Here is a 12,500-nt window from a genome sequence, read left to right as displayed (position 1 = left end):
AACCTCCTCTCCTGCTCTAACCTCCTCTCTCCCTGGCTGTAGGAGCAGGATGGGGGGGAGCCCCAGGAGGAGGTGGGGGTGAGGAGCAGCAGGGTGTGGTTGTGTATCAGCACCCACTCCTCCACCAAGGTGCTGGTGCTGGACGCCTCGCTGCCCTCGGAGCAGCTGGACAGCTTCTACGCCTGCAACACCCACGTGCTCTGCATCGCCAGCGTGCCCGGTCAGCATTAACCTAACCTAACCTAACCCTAACCTAATCTAACCCTAACACTAACCTAACCTAACCTAACCTAACCTAACCTAACCTAACCCTAACCCTAACCTAACCTAAACTAACCTAACCTAACCCTAAGATTAGATTAGATTAGGCTGTCTTTATACTCTTACTAGCAGGCAGGCACTAGTAGATGTGTTGGTAGAGGGTAAGGGTGTACGGTGTAAACGATATAGAGAGTACACCGGTGTGAATTTGGAATAAGCTACGGTATGGATTTTGACCGTGTGACCGGTAGACAGTGTTGTGTGTAACACGTTACAAAGTAACGTGTCAATACAGTAACATAACTACTTTTTTCATGTAAAAAGTAAAGTTACGCATAACTACTGGAAATATGGAAACATAGTTCCTTTTTCAATTTGGCGCAATGTTACGTTTCCCAGGGACGGATTTGACAGCGATACTGCCTTCTCAGGCAGTCTGCTATTGGCAGTAGTCCCTTCACAAGCTCTCATTCACCGTACGAGACAGACGCTGGTAGCCTCGCTTCCACAGGCATTTTCCAAAGCCAGTCCATACCAAAAAAAGCCAGCGGTGGAAGGAGATAACAAACGCCGTCACTGTTTACCTGTGTAAGGACATGGTTCCCTGTCACACTGTCGATAGAAAGGGCTGTAAAGAGACGGTCCAAACACTGGATCCCAGGTGCGCGTTACCTGCCAGCACACACTTCAGCCAAATTGAGATGCCAAAACTATAGGGCAAGGTCCGCGACCAAGTGGAGAAAGAAATGCATACTATTAAGCATAATATTAAACTAGTAACTAGTAAATAACTTGAGAAAAGATTTTGAATTTGTTCTATGCAATTTAGCTGCCTGTATTTGACCCCTTCAGAAGCATTCATATCGAAATGAGAAGATGGAATGAACGTGACGTAATAGCGTTAGCGTCTGATCTACGTTGTGGTCCGTAGCGTCCAGCCCTAGAGAGCGCTCCTCTTCACCGTCCCTGACGCCTCTGACCTTGACCTCTGACCTTGACCTCTGACCCCCAGGCGTTCTAGAGACGGACTTCTGTGCGGGCCAGGACCCCCCCCCGGACCCCGAGGCGGGGCAGGGGGACCGGGCCTCCCTGGCGGGCAGCGTGGGCTCAGCGGGCAGCGACGGGCCCCCGGCCCCCGAAGGCACCACCGCCGTCCCCCAGACCGCCAGCGCCCGCATCTCCACCGGGCCCCCCGGGGCCCCGGACACGGGTAGGCCCCGGGACCTTGTGTTTATCTGGGGGGGCTTTGGGGGGCTTCAGGGTGGGGCCCTCTGTGGGCCGGCCCTTGAACCGGTCCGTGTCTCCCCCCCCCCACAGTGCCGCTGTCCAGGGAGGGCAGCCCCCTGGAGGAGGGGCCCCCCGCAGCGGACGGGGCCCCCCAGGAGGACGGGGTCCCCACGGCGGAGGAGGCCACCGAGGCCACAGAGGCCAACGCGGGCGAGGAGGAGGGCCCGGAGGAGGGGGCCCCGGGGCCCGCCCAGAGCCAGACCTACACCGAGCACGTGTTCACCGACCCGCTGGGCGTGGGGCCCACGGAGGGCCCCGGGGCCCGCGCCGAGAGGTGGGGGGCGCACGTGTGTGTGTTGGGCTGGGTGTGTGTGTGTGTGTGTGTGTGTGTGTTGGGCGGGGTGTGTGTTTCTGACCGTGTGTGTGTGTGTGTGTGTGTTGATCTGCAGGGAGCCTGATGGAGCCACGCCCCAGTCTGAGGACCAATCAGAGGGAGAGGTGCTGCGCATGAGCAGCGCCCTGCCCACCATGTGGCTGGGGGCCCAGAACGGATGGTGAGGCCAGCAGGGGCCCCTAGAGGGCCTTGCTCTATAGAAGGGGCCCCTAGGGGGCCCTGCTCTATAGAAGAGGGCCCTAGAGGGCCCTGCTCTATAGAAGGGGCCCCTAGAGGAACCTGCTCTATAGAAGGGGCCCCTAGAGGCTGCTGTTGTGATCCTTCCGGCTTCCCTTCCCATGCCCGCTGAGGGGTTAGGGTTGGGGTTAGACCTGAGTTGGGCTAGGGTTGGGGTTAGACCTGAGTTGGGCTAGGGTTGGGGTTAGACCTGAGTTGGGTTAGGGTTGGGGTTAGACCTGAGTTGGGCTAGGGTTAGACCTGAGTTGGGTTAGGGTTGGGGTTAGACCTGAGTTGGGCTAGGGTTAGACCTGAGTTTGGCTAGGGTTAGACCTGAGTTGGGCTAGGGTTGGGGTTAGACCTGAGTTGGGCTAGGGTTAGACCTGAGTTGGGTTAGGGTTGGGGTTAGACCTGAGTTGGGCTGTGTGTGTTCCTCTCCTCCCAGCCTCTACGTCCACTCGGCCGTGGCTCGCTGGAGGAAGTGTCTCCACGCCATCAAGCTGAAGGACTCCATCCTCAACATTGTGTAAGAGACGTGAACACATGAGGACACATGAATACATGAATACACAGACACATGAATACAAAGACACATGAATACATGAATACAAAGACACATGAATACAAAGACACATGAATACATGAATACAAAAACACATGAATACACAGACACATGGACACATGAATACATGAATACACAGACACATAAATACATGGACACATGAATACATGAATACACAGACACATGAATACAAAGACACATGAATACACAGAGACATAAATACATGGACACATGAATACATGAATACATGGACACATAAATACAAAGACATGAATACATAAATACATGGACACATTAATACATGGACACATGAATACACGGACACATGAACACATGGAGCCACATGTCGACATGAATACATGAATAGCGTGAGGGTGTCTTTGTTTCAGCCATGTGAGAGGCAGGGTGCTGGTGGCGCTGGCCGACGGGACGCTGGCCATCTTCCACAGGGGGCCTGGTGAGTGGTAGCTGTTAGCCTGTAGGCCTGTTAGCCTGTTAGCCTGTAGGCCTGTTAGCCTGTAGGCCTGTTAGCATGTAGGCCTGTTAGCCTGTAGGCCTGTTACCCTGCTACCCTGTAGGCCTGTTAGCCTGTTAGCCTGCTCTGTGGGATCCCAGGGGCCTGGTGAGTGGTAGCTGTTAGCCTGCTAGCCTGCTAGCCTGTAGGCCTGCAAGCCTGTTAGCCTGTTAGCCTGCTCTGTGGGATCCCAGGAGCCTGGTGAGTGTTACTGGCTCTAGTTCCTTCCCCCCAGTCTCCCCCAGACGGGCAGTGGGACCCTAGTCCTGTTCCTCACCCCTGTTTCCCCCCTGTCTCCCCCAGACGGGCAGTGGGACCTGACCAACTACCACCTCCTGGACCTGGGCCGGCCCCACCACTCCATCCGCTGCATGGCCGTGGTCCAGGACCGCGTGTGGTGCGGCTACCGCAACAAGATCTACGTCATCCAGCCCAACGCCATGAAGATAGAGGTAGCCCCTCCCCCTCACCCCCTCACCCCTCACCCCCTCACCCCTCCTCCTCCATCCAGCCCAACGCCATGAAGATAGAGGTAGCCCCTCCCCCTCACCCCTCACCCCCTCACCCCTCACCCCCTCACCCCTCCTCCTCCATCCAGCCCAACGCCATGAAGATAGAGGTAGCCCCTCCTCCCTCACCCCCTCACCCCTCCTCCACCTCCTCCCCTCACCCCTCCACCTCCTCCTCTACTCACCCCTCCACCTCCTCCCCTCACCCCTCCTGCTGACTCCTCAGTCCAGAGTGAGGGTGAATGAGTCCCTGTGCCTAGCGGTAGCGAGTCAGTGTTAGGGTGATGAGCAGTCGTGCGGTGGTGAATGTGTGAGGGTGATGAGCAGTCGTGCGGTGGTGAATGTGTGAGGGTGATGAGCAGTCGTGCGGTGGTGAATGTGTGAGGGTGATGAGCAGTCGTGCGGTGGTGAATGTGTGAGGGTGATGAGCAGTCGTGCGGTGGTGAATGTGTGAGGGTGAGGTCATGCGGTGATGAGTCAGTGTGAGGGTGAGGTGGTGAATGTGTGAGGGTGAGGTGGTGCGGTGGTGAATGTGTGAGGGTGAGGTCGTGCGGTGGTGAGTCAGTGTGAGGGTGAGGTGGTGAATGTGTGAGGGTGAGGTGGTGCAGTGGTGATATGTGAGGGTGAGGTGGTGAATGTGTGAGAGTGAGGTGGTGTGGTGGTGAGTCAGTGAGGGTGAGGTGGTGATGTGTGAGGGTGATGATGTGTGAGGGTGAGGTGGTGATGTGTGAGGTGGTGATGTGTGAGGGTGAGGTGGTGATGTGTGAGGGTGAGGTGGTGAGGGTGAGGTGGTGATGATGTGTCTCTGGAGCAGAAGCTGCTGGACGCCCACCCCCGGAGGGAGAGCCAGGTGAGGCAGCTGGCCTGGCTGGGCGAGGGCGTGTGGGTCTCCATCCGCCTGGACTCCACCCTGCGGTTGTTCCACGCCCACACCCACCAGCACCTCCAGGACGTGGACATAGAGCCCTACGTCAGCAAGATGCTGGGTAACCACACCACACTGTAACCCCTGGACCATCAACCACACTGTAACCCATGGACCATCAACCACACTGTAACCCATGGACCATCAACCACACTGTAACCCATGGACCATCAACCACACTGTAACCCATTGACCATCCTACAGCAACACTGTAACCCATGGACCATCCTACAACCACACTGTAACCCATGGACCATCAACCACACTGTAACCCATGGACCATCAACCACACTGTAACCCATGGACCATCAACCACACTGTAACCCATGGACCATCAACCACACTGTAACCCATGGACCATCAATCACACTGTAACCCATGGACCATCAACCACACTGTAACCCATGGACCATCAACCACACTGTAACCCATGGACCATCAACCACACTGTAACCAATCCTACAACTTCTGTTCAGGGGGGTTCAGCTGGTGGTGGATATTGTCTTGGATTCTCTCTTCTCCAATTGGGTCTAAACTTCAAGTGTGTGTGTGTGTGTGTGTGTGTGTGTGTGTGTGTGTGTGTGTGTGTGTGTGTGTGTGTGTGTGTGTGTGTGTGTGTGTGTGTGTGTGTGTGTGTGTGTGTGTGTGTGTGTGTAGGGACTGGTAAGCTGGGCTTCTCCTTCGTGAGGATCACGGCCCTCATGGTCTCCTGCGGGCGGCTGTGGGTCGGGACGGGGAACGGAGTCATCGTATCAATCCCCCTGTCTGAGGGTAACACACACACACACACACACACACACCCGTACTTGCTGTACCTCCAGACGTCATACTGTACTGAGCGTGTCCGTTGTGCTGCCTCCTGGTCTGTGTGCAGCCGGTCAGACGGGGGCGGTGGCGGGGGGGTCCCTGCGGCCCGGGGGGGCGGTGCGGGTGCTGGGGGAGGAGGGGCCGGAGGGCGGGCCGGCCGTGCCCTACTGCTCCATGGCCCACGCCCAGCTCTGCTTCCACGGCCACCGCGACGCCGTCAAGTTCTTCGTCTCTGTGCCCGGTACGGAACTGTGTGTGTGTGTGTGTGTGTGTGTGTGTGTGTGTGTGTGTGTGTGTGTGTGTGTGTGTGTGTGTGTGTGTGTGTGTGTGTGTGTGTGTGTGTGTGTGTGTGTGTGTGTTCTGTCTCCAGGTGTGTGTGTTCTGTCTCCAGGTGTGTCTGTGTGTGTGTGTTCTGTCTCTAGGTGTGTGTGTGTTCTCTAACCCTCTGTGTGCCCCCCCCCCCCCCCCCCAGGCCAGGCCGTGCCCCCTCAGGGCGGGGCTGACTCGGGCTCAGACGACCCCCCCTCAGAGTCCTCGGACGGCCCCGAGCCGCGCAGCTACCTGGTGATGAGTGGGGGGGAGGGCTACATCGACTTCAGGATGGGTGAGACACACTAGTTAACTCACCCCAACCCCTACCACCAACACTAGTGGCCTAGTTAACTCACCCTAACCCCCCCCTACCCCAACACTAGTGACCTAACTCACCCTAACCCCTACCCCAACACTAGTGACCTAACTCACCCTAACCCCAACCACCAACACTAGTTACCTAGTTAACTCACTCTAACCCCTACCCACAACCACCAACACTAGTTAACTCACCCTAACCCCTACCCCCAACCACCAACACTAGTGACCTAGTTAACTCACCCTAACCCCAACCACCAACACTAGTTACCTAGTTAACTCACCCTAACCCCTACCCCAACCACCAACACTAGTTACCTAGTTAACTCACCCTAACCCCAACCATCAACACTAGTTACCTAGTTAACAGGAAGACACTGTTAAGGTGCTGTAGGTTATAACTCTACAGTGTAATTAGTTTAAATGCCATCGCCTTCCTTCAGTTATGAGAGAGTGAATTACACTGTGAGGATGTTTTGAGTTGAGGCTCCTCCCTCTTTGAGACACTCTTGATTTTAGACCACTCCTGGCTCATTTCTGGCCAATCAGGGCATCTCTTTCCTGATTGGTTCAGGCAATACATCTTGCCTGTCAATCACCTAAAAGCAACAACCCATAGAGAACCGTAGGGATAGGAGCAGAGAGGGAGGGACCTCCTTTTGGGTGGTTTAGTTCAAAGTTTGTTCTTCTTCCGTTACCCTCTCACGTCGTACCCACTGCTGCTTTAATGACATAAGCTATTAAAGAAACGGGTAACTGATTAAAACCAGTTCCTCATTTAAATAGACCTCTGAAGAGTAAGTCCCGCCTCCGAGGCTCCGGTTCCCTCGGTCAAATGTCTATGGGAGATAACATGGGGTTTATGAATGATCGTACATAACAAACTCTGTAGGTGGCGGAGATGTAAAAGCTGCGTCACGTTTTGAACTACACACTTTGTCCATCTAGTTTCCACTGGGGTTTTGGATTGTCGGTGCCGTTAAAGTAGTTACGAGTATTAATGCTAACCGGGAGCTAGTTCCAATCTGCGCAGACTTCATACGTCATACTTCATTTCACGTGATTTCACACGTGATTTCAGTGGTGTATAAAACTTATTCACTGGCGAGGTTCAGCCTCTTTTCTCCACGACTTGACTTTTTGGTTCGACCGTGATAACAGTTTGTTGGCTGTTATCGAGATTTAGATCAATTTGATCGGTTTCACACATGAACGAGCAGCGTTGGCGCCACCTCCATAGGACGAGCTCTGGTGCCACTGAACTCCATCTCGGTGAAGACAAACTATGAAACATTGCTGTTGCTATGCAACCTTGACTGGGGGAGTCGTGACGTCCCAAGTCTGCGCAGATCCGGGTTAGCAAAATGCTTCTTCATAATAGTTAACTACTTTAACGGCCCGACAATCCAAAACCCAGTGGAAACTAGATGGAAAAAGTGTGTTGTTCAAAAACGTGACGCAGCTTTTACTTCTCCGGAGAAGTAAAAGCTACAGAGTTACAGAGTTTGTTATGTACGATCATTCATAAACCCCATGTTATTCCCCATAGACATTTGAGGTCTATGAGTGACCGTAGATAGTTAGAACCTAGAACCTGAGGCTCTAGGTTCTAGGTTCCACTAGAGTCTGTCTGAGGCTGGTTCTAGGTTCCACTAGAGTCTGTCTGAGGCTCTTGGTTCTAGGTTCCACTAGAGTCTGTCTGAGGCTCTTGGTTCTAGGTTCCACTAGAGTCTGTCTGAGGCTCTTGGTTCTAGGTTCCACTAGAGTCTATCTGAGGCTCTTGGTTCTAGGTTCCACTAGAGTCTGTCTGAGGCTCTTGGTTTTAGGTTCCACTAGAGTCTGTCTGAGGCTCTTGGTTCTAGGTTCCACTAGAGTTCTTCTGAGGCCGGTTCTGCTCCCCAGGGGATGAGGGCAGCGAGCTGGACGGCCTGCTGGACCCGGCGGACGGTCAGACGTCCAGCGCCCCCAAGACGGAGCGGAGCCACCTCATCGTGTGGCAGGTGGCGGCCGGCCGGGACTGACCGGCCCTCCTCTTCCTCCTCGTCCTTCTCGTCCTCACGTTGTGTCACGTGGTCGTCCCAGAGTACTTTTATACAAACCAACAAAACCATTTATTGAGTGTTTTCTACGGAGGCTGTCGAGTCCGTCCAGGAGATGTTGTTTTAAGCTTCTTGTTTAGCGCTCATCAGACAAAGGGAACACGCTCACAGAGATCAACGGAACATTCAGGTTTTCTTTTTCTTCTGAAACGTTTCCTCATCCTGGATTATTTTTATGCATTAGGGAAGTGTGTGTGTGTCCTACAGTTTGTGTGTCTTTTTAAATGTGTGTGCATGAACGAGCTACCTTCTTTTCTTTGAGGATGAATTCTATGCCTAAACTCATCTACACCCTGGGGTCGAGGGGCGGGTCGTTCCTGAATGATCTGGAATGATCCAGAGAAGGAAGCGGATTTAAGGAACGTCCTGATTGGTTTATTTGTTGAACCGCCGGAACCCCCGACCTCCATCCACCCCCCCGCTCGTTCTCCCCCTCACTCCCCTCCCTCCTCTCCCTCCCTCCCTCCTCTCTCTCCCTCCCCTCCCTCCCTCCCTCCCCTCCCTCCTCTCCCTCCCTCCCTCCTCTCTCTCTCTCCCTCCCCTCCCTCCCTCCTGTCTCTCTCTCTCTCCCTCCATCCCTCCCCTCCCTCCCTCCTCTCTCTCTCTCTCTCTCTCTCTCTCTCTCTCTCTCTCTCTCTCTCTCTCTCTCTCCCTCACTCCCCTCCCTCCCCTCCCTCACTCCCCTCCCTCCCTCCCTCCACCCCCTCACTCCCCTCCCTCCCTCCCTCCTCCCCGTCCCTCCCCTCCGGTGATATGGTGTGGAGGGTCTCTGTCGTCTTCCGTTCTGCTCGCCGTCTGCACTTTAACTGTGGCTGTAGTGCTTTCAGACAGCGCTACTGAAGAGTGATGCTGAGGATCACTGTGAGGAACAGACCTCAGATCAGGACTCATCCGCCCACTGGCCCGAGGACAAAGAAGGAGAATTGTCTGTAGAATATCCTGTTAGTTTTACATTTCCTAAATCTTGTTGAAGATGATTTGAAGGATGCTTATTTGACTAGATTAGCAGGGAACTTTATTCACGTTATTTTTGTCTGGCACTTTTAAATAGTTTTAATGTTAATGTTGGAGAGAGAGTCTCTCCTCTTATGAATCCTGCTTCTATTCTTTCATTGCCTTTTCTCCCTTTTGCCATTGACTGTCCTGTACTTATACCTGTATATATTTATACCTGTATACAACAGGTCTGTAGTTACTATAGCAGGACCGCCTACTTTGAGTTCTATTTTGTTTGCCATTTCATTCCGATTTTAAACGACACAAATATCATGTTGCCATTCCAGTATTTATTTTTGGTATTTTTTGTTTGTTTATTGAGCCTGTTGCTGGTTCAGAATGTAACTTTCTACATTAAATCTCTAAAAGTTGGCTATGGTTTGTTAAAAAAAGTTTACATGATTGTAAATAATGGTTAAAATCTAATTTTCAGCAAACCATAAATTCATAAGAAACCATTTACACGTTTATTTAGACGATTTCTTTTTCTAACGACACATTCATTGTATTAAGCTATGCATGTTTTTTAAGAGACCACCGCTGAAGGGCTGATTACGGCCCCACCTTCAGGCAACGCAACGACCCCGCAGACGCTTCCACGCCGTCCTGAACCTTTATGGTTCTGCGTCGGGTTTTAGTGAGCGGACCAATCACAGCCCTTGCTGCTGCGTCGCCTCGAAGGAAGGTTACAATTTTTGGGAGGTGCGCAGGCCCTTGCGGTGGACGCAAGGAGGGTCCGCAAGGACGTAACGGACGTAACCCCCTTGTGTTGCATGAACCTGGGACCATAATCAGCCCTTTACTCTCACCTGCAGTACCGCCGCTCTCCTGGGGGGCGCTGCGGGGTGGTGCAGTACCGCCGCTCTCCTGGGGGGCGCTGCAGAGCGGTGTGTGTGTCGGTGGGAAGTGACACAATCGTCCTGTAGTGCATCAGACGTGCGGTGTGTGTAATGTGTGCTTGATGTGTGTTTCTGTACAGCACAAAGAACACGTTTTGTGTAGCGACTCCATTTGAAGTGTGTGTTAAAGGGTTAAACAGCATCATAGTCTTATTTTTAACAATGTATTAAACTCTTATCTCATGGAAACGGAGTCACGACTCGTATTTAGTGGAGAGACACAAAGAATCCCTTATATTTCATCTGTTAGTGCACCATTGTGAACATTATAATGTAAAAATATGATATTCACCCACCAGGTGGTGCTATATCATGTTTAATGGTATAGCATGTTATATCATATTATATATACACATAGCAAGATACAGCATTTCATAAAAGCTTTCCTAAACTATGCGGTCTGAATTTGTCTTCTCTTCCCTGTAAAATAACTTAATTATAAAATATTATAATCTGAGTTATTCAGGCGTCAATCTGACAGTTTGTGAACTGCTGTCATGTTGTTTGTGTCTCAGCCTTACATGTCCTGGGGCCCCTGAACCGTTCCTGGGGCCCCTGAACCGTTCCTGGGGGCCCTGAACCGTTCCTGGGGCCCCTGAACCGTTCCTGGGCCCCCTGAACCGTTCCTGGGCCGCTGGTTTGCGGCCCAGGAACGGCCCCGACTACAGCATGCGCTGTAGTCAAGGGGACACACAATTATCACAAAACAGCGTTTGTAAATATATAAAATTATTTTATTTAATCTATTCTTCCTTTACATAACCATTTATCATGGTCCAAATTGTCTATATATGTAAGACCAAAATATATATTCAGTAAAATAAGTATTTTCTGTTATTTGGACCAGGAAGCAGCAGTGTGTCTGAGGACTGGGCCGCTCTGCGCTGCTCCGCCTCACCACCAGGGGGCGCTGCTCCGCCTCACCACCAGGGGGCACTGCTCCGCCACCAGGGGGCGGTGCCTCACCACCAGGGGGCGGTGCCTCACCACCAGGGGGCGCTGCTCCGCCTCACCACCAGGGGCGCTGTTGGACCTACCGAGCTGCGGGTCGCATGGAGCTCTCAGCACACACCCACAGAACGACGTCCATGGAATGACATCACGAGGTGACGCCTCCTCCCTGTGTAGGAGGAGGAGGTGGAGGAGGAGGAGGTGGTGGAGGAGGTGTTGGAGGAGGAGGTGGAGGAGGAGGTGGGCTGCTGATGTCAGGCAGAAGAGGGGATCCTCAGAGGCTCCGCCCACAGACTGAAGGTCTCTCCTCCACGCAGAAAGAAAACATTACAGTGACGTCATCTCCCACCACCTCTCTGGTTGCTTCAGTCCCCAGTCCCTCCCAGTCCGTCCTCCCAGTCCCTCCCAGTCCGTCCTCCCAGTCCCTCCCAGTCCGTCCTCCCAGTCCTCCCAGTCCGTCCTCCCAGTCCTCCCAGTCCCTCCCAGTCCTCCCAGTCCCTTCCTTTGGTGCTTGTGGGTTCATCTTCTCTGGAGAATAAACTTTATTCAAACCGACTCCTTTATGTGTCTCTTCTGATCAATGATGGAACAATCATTGATCAGAAATCAATTGCTCCACTAGTAAAGATGGGACACACACACGCACACACGCACGCACGCACGCACACACACACACACACACATACACACACAGTGCTATTATTCAAGGTTATTGAAGGTAGGAGTGGGATGAATACTGAGCTGAAAACAAGAAACTGTTTCAAGAATAGGACATGAACGATGTGAGCCGTCCTGCAGACCTCCAGAGGTCTGTGAGCCGGCCGTCGGACGCCCAGGCTGGGAGAGCGTGGGGGATGAGGGACAGACAGATCAGGGACCTCATGTGGCCCTGGGCGTTTAAGGTAGTGAGGAGTCGTGATGGGCTGCGAGCTCATCAGTACGATAGAGGTGTCCGTCTCGTTGAGCTCAGCTCCCGTTCAGACCTGTTCACCGTGGCCAGAGAGCGGCTCTCAGGGAGCAGGCTATAGGCTGGATCTATAGGGAGCGGTTCTCAGGGAGCAGGCTATAGGCTGGATCTATAGGGAGCGGTTCTCAGGGAGCAGGCTATAGGCTGGATCTATAGGGAGCGGTTCTCAGGGAGCAGGCTATAGGCTGGATCTATAGGGAGCGGTTCTCAGGGAGCAGGCTATAGGCTGGATCTATAGGGAGCGGTTCTCAGGGAGCAGGCTATAGGCTGGATCTATAGGGAGCGGTATGTGTGTCTTAGCTCCAGCCCTCTTCAGCCTCTTATCCATGAGGAGCTGAACAACAATAACATCAACCCCTTCAATAATTGAGTACGTGGACACTTCACCCCCCCCCCCCCTCTGCCTGTGGGACGGCGCTCTCTCTCTGGTCTCCTTCTCTCTGGTTGTCACGGTGACGTCAGCCTCCTCCAGTGATGGAGACGCTGGCCAGGAGAGCGAGGGTACCCTGACCTGTTCTCGCTCGCTCTTTATCTGTCCTCTGC

General features: G+C 53.2%; 1 protein-coding gene across 2 annotated transcripts in view; it reads left to right on the top strand.

Moving 5' to 3' along the window:
* Positions 1 to 8,680, top strand: part of LOC311370799 (C-Jun-amino-terminal kinase-interacting protein 4-like) — a 27,081-nt gene extending 18,401 nt beyond the window's left edge. The window contains exons 20-31 of one of the 2 annotated variants that reach the window (XM_084488108.1): positions 43 to 220; positions 1,274 to 1,471; positions 1,579 to 1,822; positions 1,938 to 2,042; positions 2,544 to 2,624; positions 3,050 to 3,117; positions 3,478 to 3,626; positions 4,498 to 4,669; positions 5,266 to 5,379; positions 5,483 to 5,656; positions 5,888 to 6,019; positions 7,948 to 8,680. In XM_084488108.1, the coding sequence (XP_084344234.1) occupies positions 43 to 220; positions 1,274 to 1,471; positions 1,579 to 1,822; positions 1,938 to 2,042; positions 2,544 to 2,624; positions 3,050 to 3,117; positions 3,478 to 3,626; positions 4,498 to 4,669; positions 5,266 to 5,379; positions 5,483 to 5,656; positions 5,888 to 6,019; positions 7,948 to 8,066 (1,734 nt within the window). In that variant the 3' untranslated portion in view covers positions 8,067 to 8,680. The remainder of the gene's footprint in view (positions 1 to 42; positions 221 to 1,273; positions 1,472 to 1,578; positions 1,823 to 1,937; positions 2,043 to 2,543; positions 2,625 to 3,049; positions 3,118 to 3,477; positions 3,627 to 4,497; positions 4,670 to 5,265; positions 5,380 to 5,482; positions 5,657 to 5,887; positions 6,020 to 7,947) is intronic. The other variant, XM_084488109.1, reaches the window with a different exon arrangement.
* The last annotated feature ends 3,820 nt before the right edge of the window (positions 8,681 to 12,500 follow it).

This window comes from Micromesistius poutassou, assembly GCF_964030765.1.
Source record: "Micromesistius poutassou genome assembly, chromosome: 1".
Lineage (NCBI taxonomy): Eukaryota > Metazoa > Chordata > Actinopteri > Gadiformes > Gadidae > Micromesistius > Micromesistius poutassou.
The sequence above is the reverse complement of the archived record's forward strand: the minus strand, read 5'-3'. Positions and strand labels throughout refer to the sequence as shown.